Source organism: Hemitrygon akajei, chromosome 17 (genome assembly GCF_048418815.1).
Source record: "Hemitrygon akajei chromosome 17, sHemAka1.3, whole genome shotgun sequence".
In the NCBI taxonomy this organism is placed as follows: Eukaryota; Metazoa; Chordata; class Chondrichthyes; order Myliobatiformes; family Dasyatidae; genus Hemitrygon; species Hemitrygon akajei.
In genome coordinates, this window is record NC_133140.1 from 28510640 (window position 1) to 28537985 (window position 27346).

The 27346-nt window shown below is 43.0% G+C and overlaps 1 protein-coding gene across 1 annotated transcript; it reads left to right on the plus strand.

The window, feature by feature from the left end:
- Positions 1–903: 903 nt before the first annotated feature.
- herpud1 (homocysteine-inducible, endoplasmic reticulum stress-inducible, ubiquitin-like domain member 1) lies at positions 904–27346 on the plus strand. The gene is made up of 8 exons (XM_073069835.1): positions 904–1169; positions 8846–8923; positions 14277–14354; positions 18162–18280; positions 18371–18493; positions 20641–20982; positions 23469–23607; positions 26722–27346. The coding sequence occupies exons 1-8, from the start codon at positions 1029–1031 to the stop codon at positions 26902–26904; spliced, it is 1203 nt and encodes a 400-aa protein (XP_072925936.1). The 5' UTR covers positions 904–1028; the 3' UTR covers positions 26905–27346.

Consider the following 27346-nt stretch of genomic DNA (forward strand, 5'->3'; position numbering starts at 1 on the left):
CTAAACATAGAATTAATAATATTCATAACAGGTTTAATATCACCAGCATTTGTTGTGAAATCAGTTGTCTTTGCAACAGAAGCAGGAGTGCAATAAACAGCAAATTTACCAGGACTGTGATGTCACTGATTGTTGTCAAAAACAGTCCTGCTCCAACTAACTCTGTCCGCACCACTCCGTCTCTGCCTCACATTTTCTCTTCCTCCTCACTCTGAGGTATTCAGCTGTAATTTGTTGCTCTGAATATAGAAGGCAGAACTATAAAGGCTAAACCCAGAATACTTGCAGGAACATCTGATTGGTAGGGGAGAAGTGTGGGGGGGGGCGTTATTGTGCACTTCAAGATGGGTGTCCCTTCTTTCAATTCTGTGATCAAATTGCTTGCTATGAAGAAGCCATTGAAAATTGGGAGATAAAAACAAAACCTGTAACATTTCAATGACCTTTCACTGACCAGGTGAAGGGCCAGTAACCTGAAGTCCTAACTCTTCCTCCATCCGCAGAAGCTGCCTGAGAGTCCCCTCTGTTTTCTAATGTCATTTCCCATCACTTTCTGGTTTTGTTTGCTTTACAATGAGAATTGAACGTTTTGAGAAGTGGGAGCTAAAATCTGTTGTAATATGATTCTAACAAAAACACGGGGAAGTTTATAACGAGGGCGGGAGTGAAGGCAATGGCTTTGAGCTGGAAATTATTTAAATAGCAGAACGTTCCCCTCACCACATCCTTCGTTTCCCGTCCCAGTGAAAGGTCTCGTCTCGAAACATCAGCGGTTCCCTCAGCTGAGCATCAGAGGAGGCAGCTGATTTCGGGACGGGACGGGACGGGGAGCGAGGGCAGGACCTTGGAAGAAGGGGGAAGTCCCGGGTGAGGCGGTGTTGTCACTCTGGTTGCATCAGCCGAGCTCCCGAAGCTCCACGTCTGCGCTCGCCGCGACCAATCGCCGTCAGCCACACTCGGGTTGACAGCGCACAGCCGGAGCTCCCGAGAGCCAGTCACCGCGGCGCAGCGCAGCGGAGTTAGGGGCGATGGGCAGCAGCGACGAAATGGTGACTCTGGTCGTTAAAGTGCCCGACCAGTCGTACGGCGACCAGAAGCTGTTGGTGGGGCTGGGCTGGACGGTGCAGCGGCTGAAAAGCTTCCTCAGCGAGGAGTACCCGAGCCACCCAGTGAGTACGGGCTAAAACAAACTTATGGGGGTGGATAAACTTAGGATCAAAGTTTCTCTCAAGTTGCGGCCTTGTCTGCTTGCACCTGTTACTACCGAACTGATAAGAGGGCCACGGCTTTTCAGGCGGCCTTTATAAGTTTTAAAGACTAGCACGGTGCAGGAGACTGGGATGGAGTCCAGGGAAAGTTGCCTGAGCTTGTTCGGGGGTGGGAAGGGAGGAGCGATGTTTATAAGATACACATTTGTGTTAGAGCTGCCCTTGGGACGACTTGTTGACTAGATGATTCTTGTATGTTGAACTATTTTTAACTACCCGGTCTGGTGCAAGGTGGGGCGAATTATTGCACAGATAACTTTTGAAAATTTTAGGATTACTATTACAGGAAGTTGAATCGATGGGTTGAAGAGTCGCTTCCTTTTTTTTTAAAGGTAGGGTGGGTCAGCAAAGTAAAGAACCTGCTATGTACAAATCTGGATTACCAGCGCTTGGTTTTATCACTAATCCCGGAAGTGATATTGGGCCTCAAATTCCCCCGAGCAGTTTAACCTTTTCTTCGAAACCACTACCGACGTTCTAAAATACAGATCAAAAGTCCTTCAAAATCAAAAAATCAAAATTCCTTTATAGTGGGGACATGTAGTCAGCAGCAAAAACGACGCGGGAGAATTTGTTCCGACCCAAAGCATCCATTTGCCTCCACAGTGCTGCCTGGCTTTGACTTGCTGAGTTCGCCCAGCAATGTTTTGCTCCAGGAGTGTCGCAGCGACTTTTGGATTACATTTCGTGGATTAGGAGGGTGTTGTTTGTGTGTCCTTGAGTTGGGAATTTGCAGCAATGTACATACAAAGTTCAAAGTAAATTTAATATCAAAGTACTTATGTGTCAGATGTACAGCCCTGAGATTCATTTTCTTGTGGGCATGATGCACCATCAATAACTCTCGGAGACGTGAGTCAATGTAGGCTGGAAGAAAGCACCGTCAGCAGCAAGAAACCACCACACAGCATCCTGGAGACTGAGGGCCGGGCTCAGGCCTCCAATCGCCTTTATACCGGGGTCAGTGGGAGGAGCCACAGGAGCAGTCAGACAGGTCCAGGTACATATACGTGTCCAGACAGGTATATGTAGTTCACCACAGGGCATACAGTCAATCCAAAACAAACCCGCAATAGATTCCATGAAAGACTACACCAAACGGGATGGGTAAACACCCAGTGTGTGAAAGATAACAAACTATGCAAAGACAAAAAAGGAGAACATGAGATTATACACCTCTATCGGGTCGCCCCTCATTTAAAAAAGAATGGGTGTGTAAGATGATGAGAGGCATTGATCGTGTGGATAGCCAGAGGCTTTTCCCCAGGGCTGAAATGACTAATATGAGAGGGCACAGTTTTAAGGTGCTGGGGAGTAGGTACAGAGGGGATGTCGGGGTAAGTTTTTCACACAGAGAGTGGTGAGTGTGTGGAATGGGCTGGCAGTGACGGTGGTGGAGGCGGATACAATAGGGTCTTTTAAGAGACTCTTAGATAGGTACATGGAACTTAGAAAAATTGAGGACTGTGCAGTAGGGAAATTCTAGGCACTTTCTAGAGTAGGTTACATGGTTGGCACAATATTGTGGGCTGAAGGGCCTGTAATGTGCTGTAAGTTTCTATGTTCTTTTGGGAAAAAAATCCTTCAAAGTGAGTCCATAGGTTGTGGGAACAGCTGGGGCAAGTGAAGATGAGTGCAGTTATCCACTCTGGCTCAAGAGTCTGATGGTTAAGGGGTAATAACTTCCTGAACCTGGTTCTCCCGGTCCTGAGGGTCCTCTTCATCCTGTACCACCTTCCTGATGGTAGCAGTGAGAAGAGAACGTTAAGGAGTACTGCTTGTTTATTCCAATTGGTGTGAAAATTGAATTTTGGGTTTTAGTGCATTGATGAATTCTTAAATCTGTTGTTGCTGTCACCTTCAAATACTGTACTGAACAGGGATGTGGAAGGATAGGAAGTGTGAGTCACTGCTGGTTTAGATCACAAAGTCTGACTTGTGCTGTGACTGGTAAGGGTGGTTTGAACTTTGCCCTAGATTTGCAATCTTTGTTTATCCTATAGCCAGTACATAGTTAAATCCGTTTGGCATTGTTGCCATAGCAAGAAGTTTAATATCCCAATATCAGTTGCTGATTTTACTGAAATTCTAATGCAGACTAGTCCTAATTTGGCATTCACTACTTCAGACTTCAAATTGTTACTGTCAGCACACAGTTGCTATCTTTAGATTTGTGTTGTGGAATTCCCGTGGAAAGTGTGCTACTTAAGGCAGGGGGAGTGCAGGGATGAGGAAGGTCCTGGGCTTGATTGCGTTTTCAAGCTGAGGCAAGTGTTGTGCTAATGGCTGCTCACTGAGGGCAGCATAGGCCCGACTTGCACTCTGCTCAATTCAGTGGCCTGAACTGTAGGGAGAGGTTGGCCTCTCTGGATCTTTATTCCTTGGAGTTCAGGAGAATGGGGGGAGGGGGGGGCGGACCTCCAGAAGTTCATAAAACCATGAGGGGAATAGATAATGTAGTGTTTTCGCCATAGTTGGGAGTCCAAAACTAGAGGACTTTATAGATAAGGGAGATCTGAAAGCATTTGTTTTTTTTTACACAGAGATGGTGAGTGCCAGAGGAAATGCTGGAGACAGATACAGATGCAATATTTAACAGGCATTTTGATAGGTGCCTAGAAGGTTATGGGCCACCGGGACAGGCAGGAAGGATACTGTGACGGGAGTGGACCAGTTGGAGTGAAGGGAATGGTTCCACACTGTATCACACTATGGCCAGGTTTGCAGACAATATGAAGATGGGTGTAGGGGCAGGTTGTTTTCAGGAAGGAGAGAAAGTTCAAAACTCCTGAGGTGCAAAGGGACTTGGGAGTCTGTGTGCAGGATTCCCTAGAGGTTAATTAGCAGCTTGAGTTAGTGCTGAGGAAGGCAAATGCAACGTTAGCATTCATTTCAAGTGGAGCAGAATATGTAAGCAAGGAGGTAATGTTGAGGCTTTATAAAGCACTGGTGAGGCCTCACTTGGCATATCGTGAGCAAAACAGGAGAAAATCCACAGGTTGAGAACATCCAAGCAACACACACAGAATGCTGGAGGAACTCAGCAGGTCAGGCAGCATCTATGGAAATGATTAAAGGGTCAGTGTTCCTTGCAAAGACCCTTCATCAGTACTGGAAACTTAATTTACCGATCTGCACCTGTCTGTCCGTACCATTGCATACAGATATAGGAGTCTTCTTTGTTGTTTCTGTAACAGTTTTTATTGACCAGTCAGTTGTTAGCCCTGAGCTGAACCCCGAACCTGGAAGACCAGTGGACCTCTCTTAGTCTGGCCTCCGCCCTTTGACCTGTTTGGCATGGGTGATCCTATCAAGAGCCAAAGCACAAGGCCTTGACTCCAGCCAACATGGTTCTCCGGGCCAAGGCTGTGGTCCTCTTGCAGGTGTACTGGAAAGGAAGTGGGGTGGGGAGAGCCAGAATAAGGTGGGGGAGGGGAAGGAGAACAAGCTGGTAGGTAATAGGTGAAACCAGGTTGGGGGGGGGGGGAATGGAAGAGTGGGAATGAAGTGAGAAGATTGGAGGTAATAACTGGAAGAAATAAAGGAATCTGACGGGAAAGGAGAATGGACCATGGAAGAGAGGGAAGAGCACCAGAAGGAGGTGATGGGCAAGTGAGGAGAAGAGAAAGGCTAAGGGGCGGTGGGGGTGGAATGGGGGGAAAAAGAAGCAGGAGGAGTGAAATCGACATTTATGCCGTCAGGTTGGAGCCTAACCCAGATGGAATATAAGGTGTTGCTCCTCCAACCTGAGAGAGGTCTCCTCGTGGTAGTTCATGGCCTCCATGTCAAAATGGGAAGTAGAATTAAAATGGGTAAACCTGGCAGATGGAGTGAAGGAGCTTGAACACAATGCAGCTGTGCTCTCGTGCTCCAGTAAAACTCATCGGATATTTTTGTTTTGTGACATAGTAGGTAGAGGGGGTGGCGTGGCTTTAATGGTAAGAAATACTAAACCATTAGAAAAAGTTGACATAGGATCGGAGAGTACAGAATCTTTATGGGTTGAGCTAAGAAATCACAGGTGTAAAAGGACCCTGATGGCAGTTATCTACAGGCCTCCAAACAGCTGCAGTGATGTGGACTACAAATTACAACAGGAAATAGAAAAGGCTTGCCTGAAGGGCAGTGTTATGATAATTGTGGGGGATTTTAACATGCGAGTGGATTGGGAAAATCAGGTCGGCAATGGATCTCGAGAGAGAATTTGTAGAATGTCTACGAGATGGGTTTTTAGAACAGCTTGTTGTTGAGCCCACAAGGGGATCGGCTGTGCTGGACTGGGTATTGAGTAATGAACCAGAGGTGATTAGAGAGATGGAAGTGAAGGAACCCTTAGGAGGCAGTGATCACAACATGATTGAGTTCACTGTGAAATTTGAAAGAGAAGCCGAAATCCAATGTGTTGGTATTTCAGTGGAGTAAAGGAAATGACAGTGGCATGAGAGAGGAACTGGCCAAAGTTGACTGGAAAGGGACACTAGTGGGAAGGACAGCAGAGAAGCAGAGGCTGGAGTTTATGCGAGAAGTGAGGAAGGCACAAGACAGATATATTCCAAAGAGGAAGAAATTTTCGAATGGAAAAAGGATGTAACGTGGCTGACAAGAGAAGTCAAAGCCAAAGTAAAAGCAAAGCAGAGGGCATACAAGGAAGCAAAATTAGTGAGAAGACAGAGGATTGGGAAGTTTTTAAAAGCTTTCAAAAGGAAACTAAGAAGGTCATTAAGAGGGAAAAGATGAACTATGAAAGGAAGCTAGCAAATAATATCAGAGGATACTAAAAGCTTTTTCAAGTATATAAAGAGTAAAAGAGAGGTGAGAGTAGATATAGGACCGATAGAAAATGATGCTGGAGAAATTGTAATGGGAGATGTGGAGATGGCGGAGGAACTGAATGAGTCTGTTGCATCAGTCTTCACTGAGGAAGACATCAGCAATATACCAGACATTCAAGGGTGTCAGGGAAGAGAAATATGCGCAGTCACAATTACAACAGAGAAAGTACTCAGGAAGCTGAATAGTCTAAGGGTAGATAAATCTCCTGGACCAGATGGAATGCACCCTTGAGTTCTGAAGGAAGTAGCAGTGGAGATTGTGGAGGCATTAGCAATGATCTTTCAAAAGTCGATAGATTCTGGCCTGGTTCCGGAGGACTAGAAGATTGCAAATGTCACGCCCCTATTTAAGAAGGGGGCAAGGAAGCAAAAAGGAAATTATAGATCTGTTAGCTTGACATCGGTGGTTAGGAAGTTGTTGGAGTCGATTGTCAAGGATGAGGTTACGGAGTACGTGGAGGCATATGACAAGATAGGCAGAACTCAGCATGGTTTCCTTAAAGGAAAATCCTGCCTGACAAACCAAGTAGGCTAGACAAGGGAGATGCAGTGGATGTTGTGTATTTGGATTTTCAGAAGGCCTTTGACAAGGTGCCGCACATGAGGCTGCTAAACAAGATAAGAGCCCATGGAATTATGGGAAAGTTACATATGTGGATAGAGCGTTGGTTGATTGGCAGGAAACAGAGAGTGGGAATAAAGAGATCCCATTCTGGTTGGCTACTGGTTACCAATGGTGTTCCACAGGGGTCTGTGTTGGGGCCGCTTCTTTTTACGTTGCATATCAACGATTTGGATTAGATGACTTTGTGGCTAAGTTTGCTGATGATACAAAGATAGGTGGAGGGGCCGGTAGTGCTGAGGAAACGGAGAGTCTGCAGAGAGACTTGGATAGATCAGGGGAATGGGCAAAGAAGTGGCAAATGAAATACAACGTCGGAAAGTGTACGGTCATGCAGTTTGTTAGAAGAAACAAATGGGCAGACTATTATTTAAATGGGGAGAGAATTCAAAGTTCTGAGATGCAACGGGACTTGGGAGTCCTCGTGCAGGATACCCTTAAGGTTAACCTCCAGGTCGAGTCGGTGGTGAAGAAGGCGAATGCAATGTTGGCATTCATTTCTAGAGGAATAGAGTATAGGAGCAGGGATGTGATGTTGAGGCTCTATAAGGCACTGGTAAGACCTCACTTGGAATACTGTGTGCAGTTTTGGGCTCCTTATTTAAGAAAGGATGTGCTGAATTTGGAGAGGGTTCAGAGAAGATTCACTAAAATGATTCTGGGAATGAGAGGGTTAACATATGAGGAACATTTGACTGCTTTTGGACTGTACTCCTTGGAGTTTAGAAGAATGAGAGGGGACCTCATAGAAACATTTCGAATGCTGAAAGGCATGGACAGAGTGGATGTGGCAAAGTTGTTTCCCATGGTGGGGGAGTCTAGTACGAGAGGACATGACTTGAGGATTGCCCATTCAGAACAGAGATGCGAAAAGTTTTTTTTAGCCAGAGCGTGGTGAATCTATGGAATTTGTTGCCATGGGCAGCAGTGGAGGCCAAGTCATTGGGTGTATTTAAGGCAGAGATTGATAGGTATCTGAGTAGTCAGGGCATCAAAGGTTATGGTGAGAAGGCGGGGGAATGGGACTAAAGGGGAGATTGGATCAGCTCATGATGAAATGGCGGAGCAGAATCGATGGGCTGAATGGCCGACTTCTGCTCCTTTGTCTTATTGTCTTTATATGGGGTGTTAATAATATAATGTCCAGTAATCTGGCGAATCAGCCAGTCCAACACTGCCAAAGTCTGGAAGGTGAATTTTACTGTGTTTGATATCAGAAGGTGATGTTACACAAGCTTATGCTGAAGCAGATGATCATACTGCTTCTAATTGGGACACAACGGTCAGTATGTGGTGGTTGGGGACTGCCTTGCGTCATGGGGGTGGTGCTAATTTCTGGAACATGAACAGCAGGATTTGCGTTTAATTGAAAAGGACAGATATTTACTGCACATTACCACTGAATTTGATACATTTGGGGACATTTACAGTTTGGTCTGTGCGGGAGAAATGCTGTGAGGAAGGAAGAGCTCAGTATTTTCTCTGCACACCCTACTGTACGTTATGATTGCTGTACTCCTGGTCTCTGGTGAAGGACATGTACGTGCCCTTTGCCTCCACAAACTGCAGGTGAAAGAATAACCAGATCCAAACAGTACATCTGATAAATTTTGAGAGCTTGTTTGCCTAAACTTACTGGAACTCAAAAGTAAATTGTGCAAAGCAGCTTGTGAAATGTTTGCACTATTACAACCGTGCACCAGTCTTTCATTGGAGCATGGAATGAACCGGTGAAATGTAGCAGTGCCTGTGTTTATGGACTAAATTAACTCCTTAGAATCACCTCAATCAAATTGTCGATTTCTGCATAACTTTAACAATACAAATTGCTTTTGTAGACCACTTGGTTCATTTTTAGTGTCTTAGAAGTGTTTCATTAAAAGTAACTGAAGACCAGTGACACAGGCAAATATTTATTTTACTGGGAATGCAGGAAGTTGTTTATTGTACTCTGCCATGTCATATCTGATGGGAACTCCATAACTTAAGATCAAAAACTGCAATTTCAAAATCACTCTTTCTGGTTCAACTTGATAAAAGTTCCATTGAAATTTTGGCAGAATTGAAATCAGCTGCAGGCATTCGGTGGCAACGCTGAATTATCTCTGTGTTTCCTTCTCCAGGCGCAATCAGAGCAGAAGCTGATCTATTCAGGGAAGTTGCTGCCTGACCACCTCTTGCTGAGGGATATCCTGAGAAAGGTCAGTATTCTGGGGAAGGAGCAGCAATATGTTTTAAAAAGTCACCGTTGCCCACAAGCTGCCTGATCAGATGTATTTCTTTGTGAGTGTGTGATTAAAATTGTTCACCTTGTTGAGGTTATGCTCTCACTATTGAGAGATGGTTGTTTCCCTATTATTGTAGTGAGTGGATGTGGGGAGTGGGGTGGATATTCAGTAGACGGAAGAAGAGTTCTTCCTGAAGAAGGCCACCCTAGTTCAATGGTAGCATTCCTATCCCTCAAAAAGTTCAAACCCCTTTTACAGGAATCCAAGCACGTAGTTTAGTTCACAAACACGAGAAAATCTGCACGTGGCGGAAATCCAAAGCAACACAAAACGCTGGAAGAACTCAGCAGGTCAGGCAGCATCTATGGAAAAGAATAAACAGTCAACAATTCAGGCTGAGACCCTTCATCAGGACTGAAACATTGACTGTTTACTCTTCTCCATAGATGCTGCCTGGCCTGCTCAGTACCTCCAGCATGTTGGGTGTTGCTCCAGTTCCACACTTCATGCCATAATTAGTGATTCCTGCATTGTCAAAGAAGTCATCCTTCATGTATATGGTTAAATTCATGTTGTGGCTGCCCTTTTGAATGAATACATCTGATTCTATTGTGCTGTTTTGAAGAGACTATAAAATGCAGGAGCAGAAGTAGGCCATTCAGCCCATCGAGTCTGCTCCATCATTCAATCATCAGCTGATCCAATTCTTCCAGTTATCCCCAGTTCCCGACTTTCCCCCCATATCGCTTGATGCCCTGGCTAATCAAGAACCTACCTATCTCTGCCTTAAATGACTTGGACTCCACAGCTGCTCGTGGCAACAAATTCCACAGATTTACCACCTTCTGACTAAAGTAATTTCTCTGCAACTCAGTTCTAAAAGGACGTCCTTCAATCCTGAAGTTGTGCCCTCTTGTCCTAGAATCCCTTACCATAGGAAATAACTTTTCCCTATCTAATCTGTTCAGGCTTTAAAGAGATCCCCCCTTATTCTCCTGAACTCCAGGGAATACAGCCCAAGAGCTGCCAGACATTCCTTGTACAGTAACCCATTCACTCCTGGAATCATTTGCTTGAATCTTCTCTGAACCCTCTCCATACAATACCATTGTGGTCTCACGAATGCCTTACACAGCCTCAACATCACATCCCTGCTCTTATATTCTATACCTCTAGAAATGAATGCCAACATTGCATTCGCCTCTTCACAACTGACTCAACCTGGAGGTTAATCTTTAAGGGTATCCTGCACAAGGACTCCCAAGTCCCTTTACATCTCTGCATTTTGAATTCTCTCCTCATCTAAATAATTGTCTGCCCATTTATTTCTTCCACCAAAGTGCATTACCATACACTTTCCAACATTGTATTTCATTTGCCTCTTTGCCCGTTCCCCTAAACTATCTAAGTCTCTCTGCAGGCTCTCTGTTTCCTCAACACTACCCGCTCCTCCACCTATCTTTGTATCATCAGCAGATTTAGCCACAAATCCATTAATACCGTAGTCCAAATCATTGACATACATCATCTAATGGTTTTGAAGAGAAAAGGAAGTTTTCAGATTTCCCTGACTAATATTCCCCCCGGAGTCCAGCATAATCCAGAACTCCTCCCAGTGGGTACTCCCTCTGCTAACCCCTTCCATTGGATAAAAGTTGCAGAAGCTTTAAAATACGCACACCCAGGCTCAAGACAGGTTCTATCCCCCCAATCGTAACATTCTTTTGTATAATAAAGGTGAACTGATGACATCATTGTGACCCTTGCTCCTTCCTCTCTACCTACACTGCACTTCCTCTGTATCTGTAACACTATATTCTGCCTTCCGTCATTGTTAGCGAAGAAAACTACCTTAGCCACTCCGATCTTTCCTTGGAGTGAGTTTTTCAATCCGGGCACCAGCTTTGTTAAACTTCTCTCCACCCTCTCCAATGTATATTGCTTATAATGTGATGACTAGAGTGTTCAAGCTAAAGAGTTCCTGCTGCACACATGAAGAATATCGATCCCTGCTCTGGATTCTGTGTCCAGACTAGCAAAGGAAAGCATTGCCTGTGCAGTTTTTGGTAGCCATCTATTGACCCATCCACCTGTCTTTTGAGTGGCTGGGGCCCCTCTGTCCTCCATTTATCTTGATAACTTCCCTTTAATTATTTATCTGTTTGTTTTGCTGCATCTCTATTAATGCTGTATGACTAAATGTAACTTGCCTCTTTTCCCAACTGACCCCAACATCTATATCTTGCTGCAGTCTAAAGCTTCTCCCTACCTCCAACCACACATGGAATTTTTGTAACTCTGCAACATTAATATGCCCCATAGATTTACATCTAAATTAGCAATGTATATTCCAGAACGTGAGGGACTGGCTACTGAGTCCTGTGGGAGTCTACAGTCACAAAAGTTCCCACCACCCATTGCTGGGTGCACTCTGCCACAGAGCTAACATTGTATCTGTTTGCCACTCTCCCTTTGATACCATTGGCTTTAATTTTATTGGCCAATCTACCACACAGAAGTTGTCAAAAACCTCACTAAAGTCCTTAACCCTGGCTCTAGGAACAGACGTGGCAAGTGCTGTCAGGGTTCATATTTGTACTTCCTACCCAAGTGTTGGGTGCGCATTTAATAAAATAATGAGCACGTTATTTCAAAATGCTTTCAGTAAGCGTGTTTTGACTGTGTATCCATCATCAAATAAAAAAATATTTTACTTAAAATATTTATTTCATATTTATTAAGCAGATACTAATACATATTTTTTAAACTTTTAATTATTTATTATAATATATCAAATAGATCTGCTTAAAATGCTGATGTCACTATATGAATGCAACATGTTATACAATTTACACATTTGGTGCCAGTTTTACACCTCTTGAAGATCAAAGATGTAGGCAGACTGAAGTCCTCTGGCAGAATGGTTCTACTCTGTCTTCAGTTCTTGCAGTAAATCTACATCCTACTAACTCCCATGTGTTTTTTTTTAAAAACTGTGAAATTTCGAACTGGCAATGCCGATCTGCACTGAATTATTAGAACTCCTATGCCACATTACATAAGTACTAAGAATGCAGTTTGAATTGATGCCTATTGATATGGAAATGTTTGTGATATTGAGATGAACTGATAGTTTAGCTGGTCTAGGACTGGAGAATTTGGGCAGTGTGTTCCAAAGCACTTTTGCAGCCAGAGGTTGGTTAAGATCGTCAACAAGCCCCACTGTATGTCAGGAAGTCCCAGGAGCATGGTTCAATGAGCCAAACTCTCTTGTAACCACAAACTCGGATGGAATGAAGAGACAGAAGGACAATAAAATACAGGATCTGTCTGATACCATCTCTCAAATGTGAATACAGATTCTTAAATGGTTTCTCATGTATTTTTTTTGGAGACAAACTCAAACTGCAACTCACCAGGCTAATGAGAAAATATGCATCTCGGTCTGAAACATCAACTGTTTATTTATTTCCATAGAGTTGCCTGACCTGCTGAGTTCCTCTATAGCATTTTTTGTGTGTTACATTAAAGTTTAAGTTTTGGTCTTAAAAAAATTCATTGTTCTCATCTTTCTATTAAAAGATGCAAATTTCTCACTGCCCCGGGTCAGAAAGCTGGAAATATTTATTCCCGATTTTCAAAAATCAGTGCCAGTTGCAGCATAGAATTTTAGCTCTGAGCCCCTAGTTACATGCTCATCACTATCTATTGTGAAATTTGTGAGGAGGCTGTGTCGAAGATGACATTTCAAAGGATCTTGCGCCCACTGACTCTGCACCAGCTCTTTGAGGGAACTGTCAGCAAGAGACCTGTACCTGCCAGTATCAAATCAGTGCTACACAATGACAGATCCTCACCAGCCTTGCGCCCCAGTGCTGTACAGTGACGGACTTGTGTCCACTTGTACGCTGCCTCATACTGAGTAACAGTCCAGTCGATAGCCCGGTTCCAATGTACAGTAGTCTCTTCAGTGCTCCTCTGATCACCAAGTGGCATAGGGCTCTGGGATAAATGGTGCTCTTGTGCTTTGGAACTCTTAATGCTGTCCTTATGACCCCTGTTGGGCTTAGCAAGAAAAAAATTAGCATCCGAAGGCAGGTAGAATTTGGGAACCTTGCTGCAAATGATGGAGAACACTGGATTTAAAATTGCCAGTGGATGGATTTAACTCAAAGTGTTAAGGGATATGGGGAAATGTAAAACAAGAGAAAATCTGCAGATGCTGGAAATCGAAGCCACACGCACAAAGTGCTGGAGGAGCTCAGCAGGCCAGGCTGTGTCTATGCAGAAGAGTACACAGCTGATGCTTCGGGCCGAGACCCTTCATCAGGGCTGGAGAGAAAAGATGAGAGGTCAGAGTAAGAAGGTGGGAGGAGGGGAGGAAGAAATACAAGGCAGTAGGTGATTGGTGAATCTGGGATGGGGAGGGGTGAAGGTGGTAGGTGATTGGTGAATCTGGGATGGGGAGAGGTGAAGGTGGTAGGTGATTGGTGAATCTGGGATGGGGAGGGGTGAAGTAAAGAGCTGGGAAGTTGATTGGTGAAAGAGATAAAGGGGGAATCTGATAGGAGGGGATGGAAGGCCATGAAAGAAAGGGAAGGGGAGGAGCTCCATTGGGAGGTGATGGGCAGGCAAAGAGATGAGGTGAGAGAGGGAAATGTGATCAGTGAATGGGGGGGTGGGGGGGGGGCGGTGGTGCATGACCAGAAGTTGGAGAAATCGATGTTCGTGCAATCAGGTTGGCTGAATATCTGTTCTTTTACATATCCATCATGATTTCAGAGAATGAACAATTAACTAGCCTACTAGCTGTATTCTTAATGGATTTTTATCTCTGGGCAGCATTTAATCCCAAGATGAAAATCTTAAATTAAAATGTGGGATGACATAAGCTGCTGTGTTCTTGGCCACATTAGTCGTACAAATTGAATTGTTTATGTATGCATTTTTGGAATCATATTCAATGCTCTCTGTACCACATCATTACTGGTTAACAGTAATACATGGTTTGGATTCATGCTGTTGGATCATGGGACTGGGACAGGTCATCATTAAGGAGAAGTAAAACTGAGACTTTGACTAAACTACTGTTTTTAATTATGACGTTAACTTGCACATGGTAATCGATCTATTTACCACCACTTTTAGCCTTTGGTTTTATTTGGCTGTTGATTGAATAGAGCTAGAAAGAATGTTCACTTTCATGGAATTGGGGAAATGCAGGGCTGAATACAAACTTTAGTTTGCAGAACCTTTATCAGCTCTTGTAGACCAGCAGGAGTGATCCTTGTGATAATTGTCTTGCCTCTTCTTTGGTCTCTTGCAGTCTGACCAGTACCACACCATTCACTTGGTCTGTAATGTTAGAAATGGAACAAAGTCTAGACAAGAGCCAAGTGTGAAGGTATGTATAAAAGGCTGGGGACCGGGAATAAAGTGTACGTGTACCTGCATGCGATAGATTGGAGGAGCTTTAAAAGCCTGTCATTAGCATTGACAACACTGGCAATTTTCTCTGATGTGAGCGGTGAAAAATCCGTACCTGTTTATTTCAGTACTCCTCTAAAAGGCAAGCACCTCTGAGTTGTGTACACTTTTATATGACTGCCACACTAGAAGCATTTTAACTGAGTTATGACTTTAGATCCATTTCAGATGAGATATCTGCCATGGATTTTGTGGCCATTTCAGACGAGATATCTGCCATGGATTTCTTGGCCATTTCATACCCTCCAAGACACTCTGTTCTGGTGATTGTTTAGATGCCGAGCCCCTCTATCCTGAGCTGGATATTGTGACATCCACAGTACTACCACTTAGAGTGAACATTGAGAGGATTTTTCTAGTAGCGGGGGAGTGTAGGACCAGAGAGTACATCCTCACTATACAAGGATGTCCCATGTCCTTTTAGGACAGAGATGAGGAAGAATTTCTTTAGCCGTAGTGAACCTCTTGAATTTATTGCCACACGCGGCTATGACAGCCAAGTCATTGGATACGTTTAAAACGCAGGTTGATAGGTTCTTGATTAGTCAGGGCATTAAAGGTTGTGGGGAGAAGGCAAGAGAATGGGGTTGAGGTGGAAGTGAGATGTTTGACTAAGGTCAAAATATCTGATGGAAATATTCAAAGAATGGGCAGGGCTGCAGTTTCTCCCTGTGACCAGACCAACAATTATCCTCAAACATTTATAAATAATCTCGTTTGTGTGTTTAGTCCCGAGCTGTATTCAAATCAACTATCTCATTTACTAATAAGCAGACAGTGACTGAAGCTTACAAAGCGTAAATAATGAAGTAATTCAGGATGTCCTGCTGAAATCAAAGTCACAAGTTCCTTCTATGTAACCCTTGCACAGCACAAAGGGAGGTAATTATTTTTTTGGAAGCTGGAGTCTTGAGCTCTGAGCTCCTTCTGTAACCCATTCTGCCTGTTAACTTCTCCCTGCCTATCAAAGCAATTGAATACCTAAATCCTTAATAAAATCTCTGTCTTTTGCAACTTCCAGAAAAGTTAATGGTTGCCTTCTTCCCCTTCTCCCTCCCCCCCCCCCCCCCCCCGTAGATGCCGATCAATGTAGATCTTTCCTACATTGAAGACCCTTTATCATTGTCAAATGTTGTCCCTCTGACACATCTATGCTGGATTAAGGACAGTGGTTCTCTGCTACACACTTCTTGAAAGATGCCAGCAGTAACATTCTGAAATCATAACTGGATCAGTGCAGTAGCCTTGTAGGATAGCATCAGATGCAAAGGATATTGGTACAGAGTTGACAAATTAATTCAGCTCACAACATCACGGAAAGGAAAATAATATTGTTTTGGGTATTCGGACAGAGCAGAGAAGTCTAGTAAGAGGAGTAAACTTTATCAGTTAGTGCTATGAGCTGTCATTATAGCTGTCCACAATGACAACAGGTGCTATGTCAAGCAGATGGAAATCTGTTTTCATCAGTATGTCCCCCGCTCGACATATTTGTATGATTTGTGGTACTGCAAGTTTCTCAGTTGTGTTGAGCTTGGAACAATTTATTTATACCATAAGTGGTTTCCGTTTTCTGTAAGTTCTGGGGGAGGCAGGGGAAATCAAATTGGAAGTTACTTCTGTTCTAACTCCTAATGTTTAAATTTTAGTTTTACACACTGTACATTGGGAATTGATTGCTATATTTGTGAATGGGTTTGGTCACTGTCAGGGCAGTAGAACTAAACAGTCAATAGCTACTTTATTAGGTACACCTCGTTAATGCAAATATCTAATCCACCAATCATGTGGCAGCAACTCCATGCATAAAAGCATGCAGACATGGTCAAGAGGTTCAGTTGTTGTCCACAGCAAGCATCAGAATGGGGAAAATGTGATCTAAATGACTGACCATGGAATAATTGTTGGTGCCAGATGGAGTGGTTTGAGTATTTTGGAAACTGCTGATCTCCAGGATTCTCACACACTACAGCCTCTAAGAGTTTGCAGAGAATGGTGTGGAAAAACATCCAGTGAGTGGCTGTTCTCTGGACAAAAATGCCCTTAGAGGGAGATCAGAAGAAAATGGCCAGAGTGGTTCAAGCTGACAGGAAGGTGACAGTAACTCAAATAACCACACATTACAACAGTGATGTGCAGAAGACCACACACATACATACACTGCCACTTTTTTAGATACAGGAGGTTCCTAATAAAGTAGCCTCTGAGTGTAGACACTAGTGTATCGTTAGCTTGGATGGTTACTTCAGTGACAAAGAACATCAGGTGGAATGTGAAGATATGCCTATTCACTACTGGCTGTTTTCTGTTACTAGCTTCATTTTGATCTCACTGACTTAAAATTGAGAGGGCAGAACAAAGATGGTTCTCCCTTTGCAAGTTGAACCTAAGAAAATTATTAGTTCCAAAGTGTGAAGTGATGCCTTTGTAGGATTGAGCAGAAAGTGGACAGCTCTCATATTTGGCAAATACATCTTGTGGATTAAATGGTGGAGAAACAAAAACAAAACAAATGAACAAAGCAGAAGGACTTGTGGAGCTACAGCTGAGGGTGATTTCTCTACCCAAGATTAATTTTTTGAAAGTGGAAATGGGACTTTTTGAACACAGAAGGCAGAGGGAGGCCGCAGATGGTATATTCAGTCCGGAGGTTGGTGACCAGTGGTGTTCTGGGACATCTACTCTTTCTGATTTTTATAAATGACTTGGATGAGGAAGTGGAGGGATATGGGCAGATCTGGGCTGAGAAGTGGCAGATGGAGTTCAATCCAGAAAAGTGTGAAGTGGTTCATTTTGGAAGTTCACACTTAACGGTGAAGTACAAGGTTAGTAGCAGGACTCTTAGCAGTGTGGGGGAACGGAGGGTTATTGTGGACCAAGTTCATAGATACTTCAAAGTTGTCTGGAAAGCTGTTAGACGGTTAAAAAATTTGTGCATGCTGTGTTGGCCATCATTAGTCAGCAGATTGAGTTCAGGAACTGCAAAGTAATGTTGCAGCTATATTCAGTTCTGGTCACCTCGTTATAGGAAGGATGTGGACACTTTAGAGAGGATGCAGAGATTTGTATATTATATGTCCTGTACCTAATACAGTGGCCACTGAGTGTATATTCGCAGTCTTCTGCTGTAGCCCATCCACTTCAAGGTTCAAAGTGTTGTGCATTTGGAGATGCTCTTCCCTACACCGTTGTTGTAATGCGTGATTATTTGAGTTGCTGTCTCCTTCCTGTCAGCTTGAGCCAGTCTGTCTATTCGCTTCTGACCTCTCATTAACAAGATGTTTTCACTCCCAGAATGGCTGCTCACTAGGTGTTTTTGTTCCTTGCACCATTCTCTGTAAAACTCCAGAGACTGTTGTGCATGAAAAATCCAGGACTTCAGCAGCTTCTGAGATAGTCCCATCTGGTATCAACAGTCATTACGCAGTGAAAGACACTTACATCACATTTCTCCTCCATTCTGACGTTTCATCTGAACAACAACTGAACCTCTTGACCATGTCGGCATGCTTTTATTCATTGAGTTGCTGTCACATGAGTGGCCGATTGGGTATTTGCATTAACGCGCAGATGTACCTAATAGAGTGGCCACTAACTGTATGTTCTGTGTCTCAAAGTGGCGTATTGGAAGTTTTGTGATGTTGGAGAATATTTTGCCCAAACACCACACCCTTCCTCATTTGTTTAACTATTGACTTTCTTTTTCCTCTTTTATTAATTCAAGGAGCAACCAGACACACCTGCTGCTTCTGGCCAGGAGAGCCTCACTGTCCCAACATCGGTAACAGCGGATGGTCTCCGTCGCAGAGCACCCAACACATTCCCCTGGGCCTATGGTGCCTGGTAGGTAGAAGCCGGGCGTCCTTAACCATTGACTTGACACTTCTTAAAAACGGGGTGGATTTGATGTGGGTTTCTCTTTGCTATTGAAAGGTCTCCAAGGGAAGATCTCCAGAGCACAGAGGGGATGTCTGGTCTAGCCGCGTACAACCTGTACAGCTCTCAGCAAATCCTGTGGTTCCAGCAGATGTATGCACGGCAATATTACATGCAATAGTAGGTACCCATTGGTTATTTTTTTGAATGAAAAAGGAAGTGTTTCCTGGATAATGGCTGTTTCTTGCCCCTCATCCTATCTGCGAATTCTGGTATAATATCATGACCGTGGTCTTAATCAGACCTCATGCTCTCCTGGTCACGGATTGTACCAAAGGAAATATTGCAGAGTGTGTGTAGTCACAAAGGAATCCAAAAATCTACCTAGTACTCATTGTGGTGTCATTAATTTGTGTTTTTAAATATCTTTTGACCTGAATATTGAATGCAGGTATTATTATCTTCCGGAAAACTTGCATTTCAGTGCACCAGTTACGGTGCTATTGAAATGTCTTGCTCCCAGAATAACTTCCATTCTGGAGTGCACGGAGATACAGAAACAGTGGGGAATAGAGAACATGAGATTCTGCAGATGCTGGGAATCCAGAGCAAGGTCTCGGCTGGAAATGTGGGCTGTTTGTTTGTTTGTTTACTGAGACGCAGCACGGAATGGGTCCTTCTAGCCTTTTGAGCCACACCTCCCAGTAACCCCTGATTTACCACGGGACAGTTTACAACGACCAATTAACCTATCAGTCTTTGAACTGTGGGAGGAAACCAGTTCACCCGGAGGAAACCCACGCAGTCGCGGGGAGAACGTAAAAACTCCTTACAGGCAGCAGCAGGAATCGAACCCGGGTCACTGGTTCTATAAAGCGTCATGTTAAGCAGGGTACACAGAGTACTCTTTCTACCAGTGCCTGCTCCTTCATTGGTTAAACAGTTTGTACTGAAGAAGATGAAAGGTTCATCGATTGAATGAGATATGGATGACATTACCCATTGACCTGCACATGCCAATGATGCTGTATATAACTTTTAGTAGCTTTACGGGAGTTGGGGTGTGGGGTAGGGAGATTTGGATATTTATTGGCTCCTGGCAAAGCCTAAGAAACCTTGTCTATCAGAGTGTTATCATTTATATCTGTGGGTATTCATGCATCTCCCTAATGAGAGTGTGAGTACTGTGTTCACCATTTCCAAGACGGACTCTGCCATTTGCTTCTGTATCCAGCTACTGTGCAGCAAAGAGCTAGTATGGTTGCTGCTAGCTACAGCCTCAACCCGCGTGTCAGTGTAAATGTGAAAAGAGGCTTCCTGTTGCTTTCCTGCAGAGTGGTGCCTGTATATATCTAAGGTAGTTAATGGCTGAATACTTGACTGTGGTCCTTTTCTACTAAAGGACTGTTGATGAGTAATGAGAACCTTTCCATACACTCCCTGGACTACTCTTCTATTTCCTCCTTTATTGCAACTTCTCTTTACTTGTACCCAAACTTTTGAATGTTTTACGCCCACCACAAATGTTTCTGTATACCCTTCTGGAATGGAGGCCTTTGAACTCGGTCATCTGGGAGTGAAATTAAAGAACTTGCATCAGCACAAGGACAATTGTTGGCTCACCTCAGGATGTGACACGGTCCCACGAATGGACTATTGGACAGAAAGTGTACATATCCTTGAATCAAGCCAGCTCTGTTATTGAATCACAGACCTCTCTTCCCAAAAGTGTTGTCAAGCTGCGCTAATTGACATCTTCAACAATTGTTACAGATAGTTTTTTTTATTTTAAATTCAAAGCATTGAGATAAACCGTTCCAACACTGACAAATGGTGTTGGCCAGATGTTGGATCAAGCTCCTGGAACTGTTGCCCGTTGTGTTCAGCTTTGATCCTGAAGCATGGATGATCTCAGAAAGCTAGGTGGCACCATCGTTTCATCTGGGTTTGTCTGAGATTCTCTCCCATGCACTGGGAAACCATTCCAACGGCAACCACCAAGGGAAATCCAGCACTGAAGCTGAGACTTGACCTGAAACCCTTCACCTCCATGACCTGCTCAACCTGCTGAGTTCCTCCATAAGATGCTTGTTTTCCAGCGTCTTCGGTCTCTTGTATCAATAAGAGTGATCCACTGGGTTCTGTGTAGGTAAATATTAATGTTGATGAGTCTCTCGTTGATTAGTGAGTAGATGTGTTCCTTTAGGATTGATGCTGCTTGACGCTGTCTGGGCTCAGTTGTCTGATTGTCCAGTCAAAGCCCATCCAGTAATGGAGCATCTCACTTACTGCCATTTTATTTCTCAACGTGCTTTCTCTCTTCACAGTCAGGCTGCAGTCGCCGCTGCTGCGGCCGCCACCAACTCCCAGCATCAACCCATGGTCACGCCCGGGACACCGGCTGCACTGCCCAACCAGCCGCCTCTCGTCAACCTACCTGCTGATCAGCACGCTCCTCTACCTCAACTCAACAACCCTCCGGCCAACCAGAACCTGCGGATGAACGCCCAGGGAGGCCCCGTGGTGGACGACGATGAAGACCTGAACAGGGATTGGTTGGACTGGCTGTACCTGGCTGCCCGCGCCAGCTTTCTCCTGAGCATCGTTTACTTCTATTCGTCGCTGAGTCGTGTGGTGTTGGTGGCGAGTGCCATGCTGCTGATGTACCTGTAAGTATCCTGTCGTTCTTCGAAGACTTCAAATTCTGAACCTGCCCTATTTTATTACTCATGGAGTGCCACGTCATTCTCAGTCGCACAACCCATTCAACATGTAGTGGGGTTGGCCCAATAATAAAGCATTTTGGATTTTGCCATGAGATTATTTAATCCGATGGAGACCATACTGTTATGCTGGTACTTCCAGTACCAATCGATCTGACTAACTGAAGAGAATGAACCGGATGTCATAATTATCAGGCAGAGATGCACATAATTAAATATTAATAAAGCAATTAAATATAGCTTAATTAACTCAAAGGCTGCTTCCTCTTATAACTGTTCCTCTTCAAATAAATTGAATCTAGTCCAACCCAGCAAGAGTTTGGCAGGAAGATCGCCTAGTTTTATTGCTGGGAATTTCAGCACTCCAGTCCCTGAACCAAGAGTCTGAAACACTTGGTCAGTTAAATGAGGAAATAGTAGCAGTTTCACACGGAACTGATGACGTTCTTTGGGTAGATGTCAGCTTTTGCATATTGGACCCTGGCCAGGAACCTCCCATGGGGAGCACACAGTTGTGCAAATATTTTCTTTCTATATTGACAGGCGGAATCTGTTTCATTTCAATGTGCATTCAGAATTTGTTTGGGTGAATAATTCCAAACCCAGAGCTAATCCCACCATGCTAACTTGGAGTTTGTTTCTGATTAAATAATTCAGGAATAATAACTGTTATGACCAAGAGCCATTTGATTTGAACATATCCTTCAGGGATGGGGGAGAATTCCTGCAGTCTAGTTTAGACTAAATGTAATTCACTGTGATTGTCTCTTAACTGTCCTCTGAAGTTACCTACATACTCATTAATTTCAGCCAATCTTCTACTCAATCTGTCTCATTCACTTAGCTCCTAACATTACTGCAAGCCAATGTCCCAATAGGCAGGATGTTTGTGGCTGAGCATGTGGCACAAAATGGTAAGCTGTTTCAATAATTTTCAGAGAACAAATTTATCACCATCTTGTGTGAATCAACAAAAAATAATTATTTGCACATTGTTTGCAGATTTTATATGTGTGTTTACATAAGGCAGTGGCGAATTAACCTCAAAAGCTCCATTGGTATTTTGTAATTGAACAGAAAATTCAGCAAGGCACAGGCATCTGCCAATTATATTATGCCCAGCATTTGCTCCTCAGCCTCACTTTCTAAGTCGTTTATGCCTTAATTTTCTTTACTTAATGTAACATCTCAGTTATGTTTGTAATTCCACAGCTTCCCCTGCCAGCTACATAGTTCTGCTTTCATAAATATTGGTATAACATTATCTTCCATTCTCCTCGATTATTCAAATATTTCCTTAATAAATCATGAAATATGTCATGTCACTACTATATCTTGTCTCAATTATATGTAGTGTATCAGTACAGTCCTTGCAGATCAGAATTTTGTTCCCGTTGAGTTGGATTTGTTTAGTAATTGTGCTTCTAGTTTAAATGGAGATACATCATTACTGATGTTACCTTTTAGTCTCGCGTGTTTTCCTGATGTGTACTGAGCCAAAGAACTTGATTTAAGATTTCTGCCGTTATTACTGTCTTAAATAGCATTTTCTTTCATAGCCCTTTCCCCCAAATCACTTGTCTGTCTTGGTTTCTTGATAATTACATGTTCCTTCCTTCCTAGTTTTTTTTTTTGGCTTTTTAGATTTTTTTTCCCCCTTTGTGTTATGTCCTCACCATTCAAGGTGTTCTTAGCCTTATTTTCTCCCTCTTTTTTGTAACTTTTAATTGAAGTACTGCTGAGATGTTGTTTAGCAGAATGCCTTTCAACTGTTAGAATGTATTTTTGTCGCGTGTTGAGGTACAGTGAAAAATTATTTTGCATGCCATGCTTGCAGATCATTTCTTCACATCAGTGCATTGAGGTAGAACAAGATAAACAATAATAGAGTGCAGGATGAAGTGTTATAGTCAGAGAGAGAGAGTGCAGTGCAGGCAGACCATGAGGTGCGAGGCCTCGATGAGGTAGATGGTGAGGTCAAGAGTCCATCTTATCGTCATGTAACAATGTGATCAAAGCTGTCCTTGAGCTGGTGGTATGTGCATTCTGCATTTGCAGTTTCACTTTGTTGTTTAAGTTGGTGTTCATATTTTTGATATCTAATTTTAGTTTACTTTCCTCAAGTCTTTCACTATGGCTTGCAGTCTTTTCAATTCCCATCTTAGTCACGTTCTCTAGTCATTATTGAATATGTTCTAATTTTGCTACTTTGCCCTCTTCTGCTTTCTTGTACCACTTGAGTGGAGAACCTCTTGTGGAGTTTCTGTTGACTGAATGTTCTTTTTGAAATCTAGCGTAGTGTATTCCAAAACTAAATCTCCATTTGGAAGCAATTGAAAATTAGATGTTGCACATCTTCCATGATTAAGTAGTCTTGTCAGCTCCATGATGCAATCTGATGATGAAGCTTGTGTCCTGTTGTTCTCCTGCAGACATCATGCTGGTTGGTTTCCATTCAGACATCCAGCACCACTGCCAAATGCCAACATGCCTTTGCAGGAAGCCAATCCAAATCATGGAAACCAGGAACACCAACAGGATCGAGAAGATCAGGATGATGTGCAAGACCAGGTTGGTATCTGTATAGATGGGAAGGACACAACAAGTAAAACCAACAGCTGTTAAGCTGTTTTTGGTGAAGGGAAATATCCTAGTACTGATTTTATTCTAAAGTTTGTGAACATAATTAACAAAGACCTCTGCAAAATGCTTGGAAGAACAGCTGTTTAGAGAAACTAGTGGTGTTGGCTTCAGTACTGTTTCTGTGATGTAATGAGGTATTGCAAAAGTTCCATTGGCATTGACATTTTTGGTTGTTTTGTTGGGAGATGCTGAGTGTAGAGCAATTTTTAATGAAGATCTTGGAGCAAATCTCCAGGTCACCCATATATCAACAGTAGGAGGATCTCATTCAGGACCAGGGAACTAAATTCATGATTAAAAGCTTCAGCTCTGAAATCCAAAAAGCTTCCGGATTTTATAAATGTAATGTTCTCGTCAGTCAGATGCTCAGTGTGCACTCTCCAGCGTAATGGGCGTGACGTAGTTTAATTTTGTCCCAAATGTAGCTCAGATTCCTTCAGTTCAGAGACACAACTTGCTTGTTGATCTGCATTGATAGAGGCCAAGCTTTATGAGATTGCAAGTGTATGATTTTGTAATTAGCAAGTAATAAACTTCCCTTTTTGGTTGTGTGACTTGACCAAGGCTAAGTGGGAAGAACCCTAGTGAACGACCTGCCTGCTCTAATCCCATTGCTTGTGGGCAATGAGGTGGGAAAGAAAAGTCTCCTTGTTTCAGTTGTAAATTTTGGGATTATGAAACCTGGGCAATCCCCATCAGGAATATCTAATTTTTCAGATTAAATTCGACTTGATCTCTGAGTTCTTTCAATTTTTTAAAATTTGCAATGAGATTGCATCATGTCTTTCCAAGCTCTTGTGATTGAGCCCAACTGGGAACTGGGTTCCCAGCACTGAAGAGTACCTAACCTAGAAGAATCCTTTTTTATTCCTATACTGTTTCCTATCTGCTGAGCAGTTAACATATTTATTTATTTAGAGATAGTGTGGAATAGGCCCTTCTGGCCCTTCAAACCGCACTTCCCAGCAACCCCGGTTACTTATTACAGTTCTCCCCAATTGTTCTACCAGTTACAATAGATTCTCAAAGAAAAACTTCCAGTAGTCTTGTCAGAGATTATCTCATTCTCACAAATTAATGTTGTTTGACCAAAATGAAACTGCTTTGCTGTTTCATCTTTGATGCCTCCAGCATTTTCCCCACTCCAGACAGTCAGTCTAACCATCTGTAATCTGTTTTTTTCCCTACTTGCCATTCTAATTAATGAGGTTACATTAGCCTCTGCTTTCCCTGCCACCAAATCATAGAAACTGTTCCAGAATGTTTCTAGCACCACTTCTATAGTTCCCTGAGGTGTGGCTACCAACGCCAGGAACTCATCAGCTTTAAATTTCCCCAGTTTCTCTAACACTATTTCCCTAATATAGATTTCCTTCAGTTCTTCCTCCTCCTCCTCCTCCTCTCTTGACATGTGACCCTAACATTCCTGGGAAATAATTCGCATCGTCTTCTGCGAAGACAGAACCAAAGAACCTTCTGTGCCTTTTTTTTTTGCTCCCATTATAAATTCCCCTATTACTGACTGTAAAGGGTTCTCTTCACGTGTCTTTAGAACATTTTACCATCAGCTTTTACCACTGACTAGCTTTCACTCTGCTGTACTTTTCCCCTCTTAATCCCTTGATTGTCTCTGGTGTTCTAAACCGATCCTTCTCCTTCAGTTCCTGCTTTTATACCAATTTATCTAGTTCTTCCGTAAAACTAATACTCTCTGAAACTCCGCATGGTTGAGCCTCTCTTCCGGTTTTGTTTTTGTCCAAGATATGAATGTTCTGTTTATCCATGCACTTTTTCAACATTAGCCAGGACAGACCCACCACCTGCCCCATGGCTAATATTACCCAATTCCTGTCCTGTCCAGTCCAGAGAAAAGTCATCCGGAACTGTTTCCCCTCCTTAACCCTCTGACTACATCAGCACGTATGGTAGAGGTGACATTCTAGGATTGGGCTCCTGAGCCAGATGATGCTCAACACAGGAGTTGACCACCAAAGTGCAAACTCCATTCCGTGTGGTTGTTAAGTTGCAGAGCTGCAACATATGTAGAATTATTGATTTATACCGCATTCACAAATGGATGGGTTTCCTTTCCATTTCAGTAATATTGTCTGATTGCCTTCTGAGGATGTTGTCACTGCAAACCTGAAGATTTTGTAACTGACAGTGTGGAAAAGGCTCGCTGAACACACAACGCTATGCCTTACAAACCATCAGAAGCTTTTCTGGAGGATCTGTTTCTGAAAGCCACCAAAGGCTACAGACCTGTCCTTTTTTTTTTATATCGTGCATGTTCAAAGTAAATGTATTATCAAAGTACATATACGGCACCATATACAACCCTGGGATTAATTTTCTTGTGGGCATTCAGGGCAGAACAAAGAAATACAATGGGATTAGTGAAATATGACACAAACTGCAAATAAAAACTAACACGGAGAACATGAGTTGTAAAGAAGCCTATTAAGTGAGTCTATCAGCTGTTGAATCAGTTGAGAGTATTAGTCATTGAAGTTATCCACGCTCGTGGAGAAATGCAGAAACACTAAACAGTAAGTAAATGGTGCTGAGAACATGCCTACCATGGTTCCCTTTGGTGCAAAGCCTTTATAATGCAAAAATGCTGACTGTTTCAAATATATTCGAACCTCTTTAACATATTTGTTCTCTTTGCGTTATCTTGCTCCCCCAGTGTTGAACCTCTGATTCCTCACCTCTCCCTCATATCCGAAATTTGCTCTCACTCCAATGTCATCACATTTCCTGATATGTGGCTGAGTGTTAAATTGTGTCCACTGAAGTGCCCTGCGATTCCTGTTAAGTACAGTGTCTAGAATTGGACCAAGCTGGATTATTCCTGGCTGCTTCCTCAGTTCAAGAGCACCTACAGATAGAGGTTTGCTGTGCCAGCAACATCTATGAATAATTAACAAAAAAAATAGTGTAGAGTTAGAAGATGAGTCCAGAGCAAATAAAAGTATGTTTGAGTTTATAATTAATATGTGAGGTTAAATACTAATGGAATGACTTGTTTGTGAATTTCAGAATGTGGCACTGGATCAAGACCGTGAAAGAGTGAATAGTTCTGGAAGTGATGATGTCAGGGACGCTATCCTGGCCCCTGAAGCTGAAGTAAACAGGACGACATTTGTAAATAAAGCCTGGGTATTCTTCAAAACCTTCTTTGCCTCCTTGATTCCAGATGGTCCCCAGGTGGCGGCAAACTAAGTTTAAGTACATGCAGAACAATGAAACCAGTGCAATCCTTGTTCCAGGGCTTCCGGGCTGTGTGCAAATGATGCTGTGGACTGAATTTATGAATGTGATTCCAAATGGAATTTAGAACTGTTGTACAAGGCTACAAGTGTAAATTCTGTAAATTATTATAAGAAGTGCAATTTAGACTCTTGCCTATCTGAAGCTGCAAATCAAATCTTGAAATAATTCTGGGTCATGACTGTTTATAGTGATGTCCTTTTCATTAACAGCTGTGAGCAGGAACAGTTTTAACCGTGCCAACTTCACGCTGTTGAAAGTGCATTTTTGCTTTTGGGCAAGTTTGTTTTTAAATATCCCTTGAAACTTTCCGTTGATACTTATGCAAAAAGGTAAATAATTTTTGCCTTGCAATACAAAAAAAAAGCACAATAAAAGAGATTTGGATTCATGA

Coding starts and splice junctions, on each gene's coding strand:
- herpud1 (XM_073069835.1), top strand. CDS start 1,029: ATGGGCAGCAGCGACGAAATGGTGACTCTGGTCGTTAAAGTGCCCGAC. Junction 18,281..18,370: donor CCCTGGGCCTATGGTGCCTG/GTAGGTAGAAGC, acceptor TGCTATTGAAAG/GTCTCCAAGGGAAGATCTCC. Junction 20,983..23,468: donor GCCATGCTGCTGATGTACCT/GTAAGTATCCTG, acceptor GTTCTCCTGCAG/ACATCATGCTGGTTGGTTTC.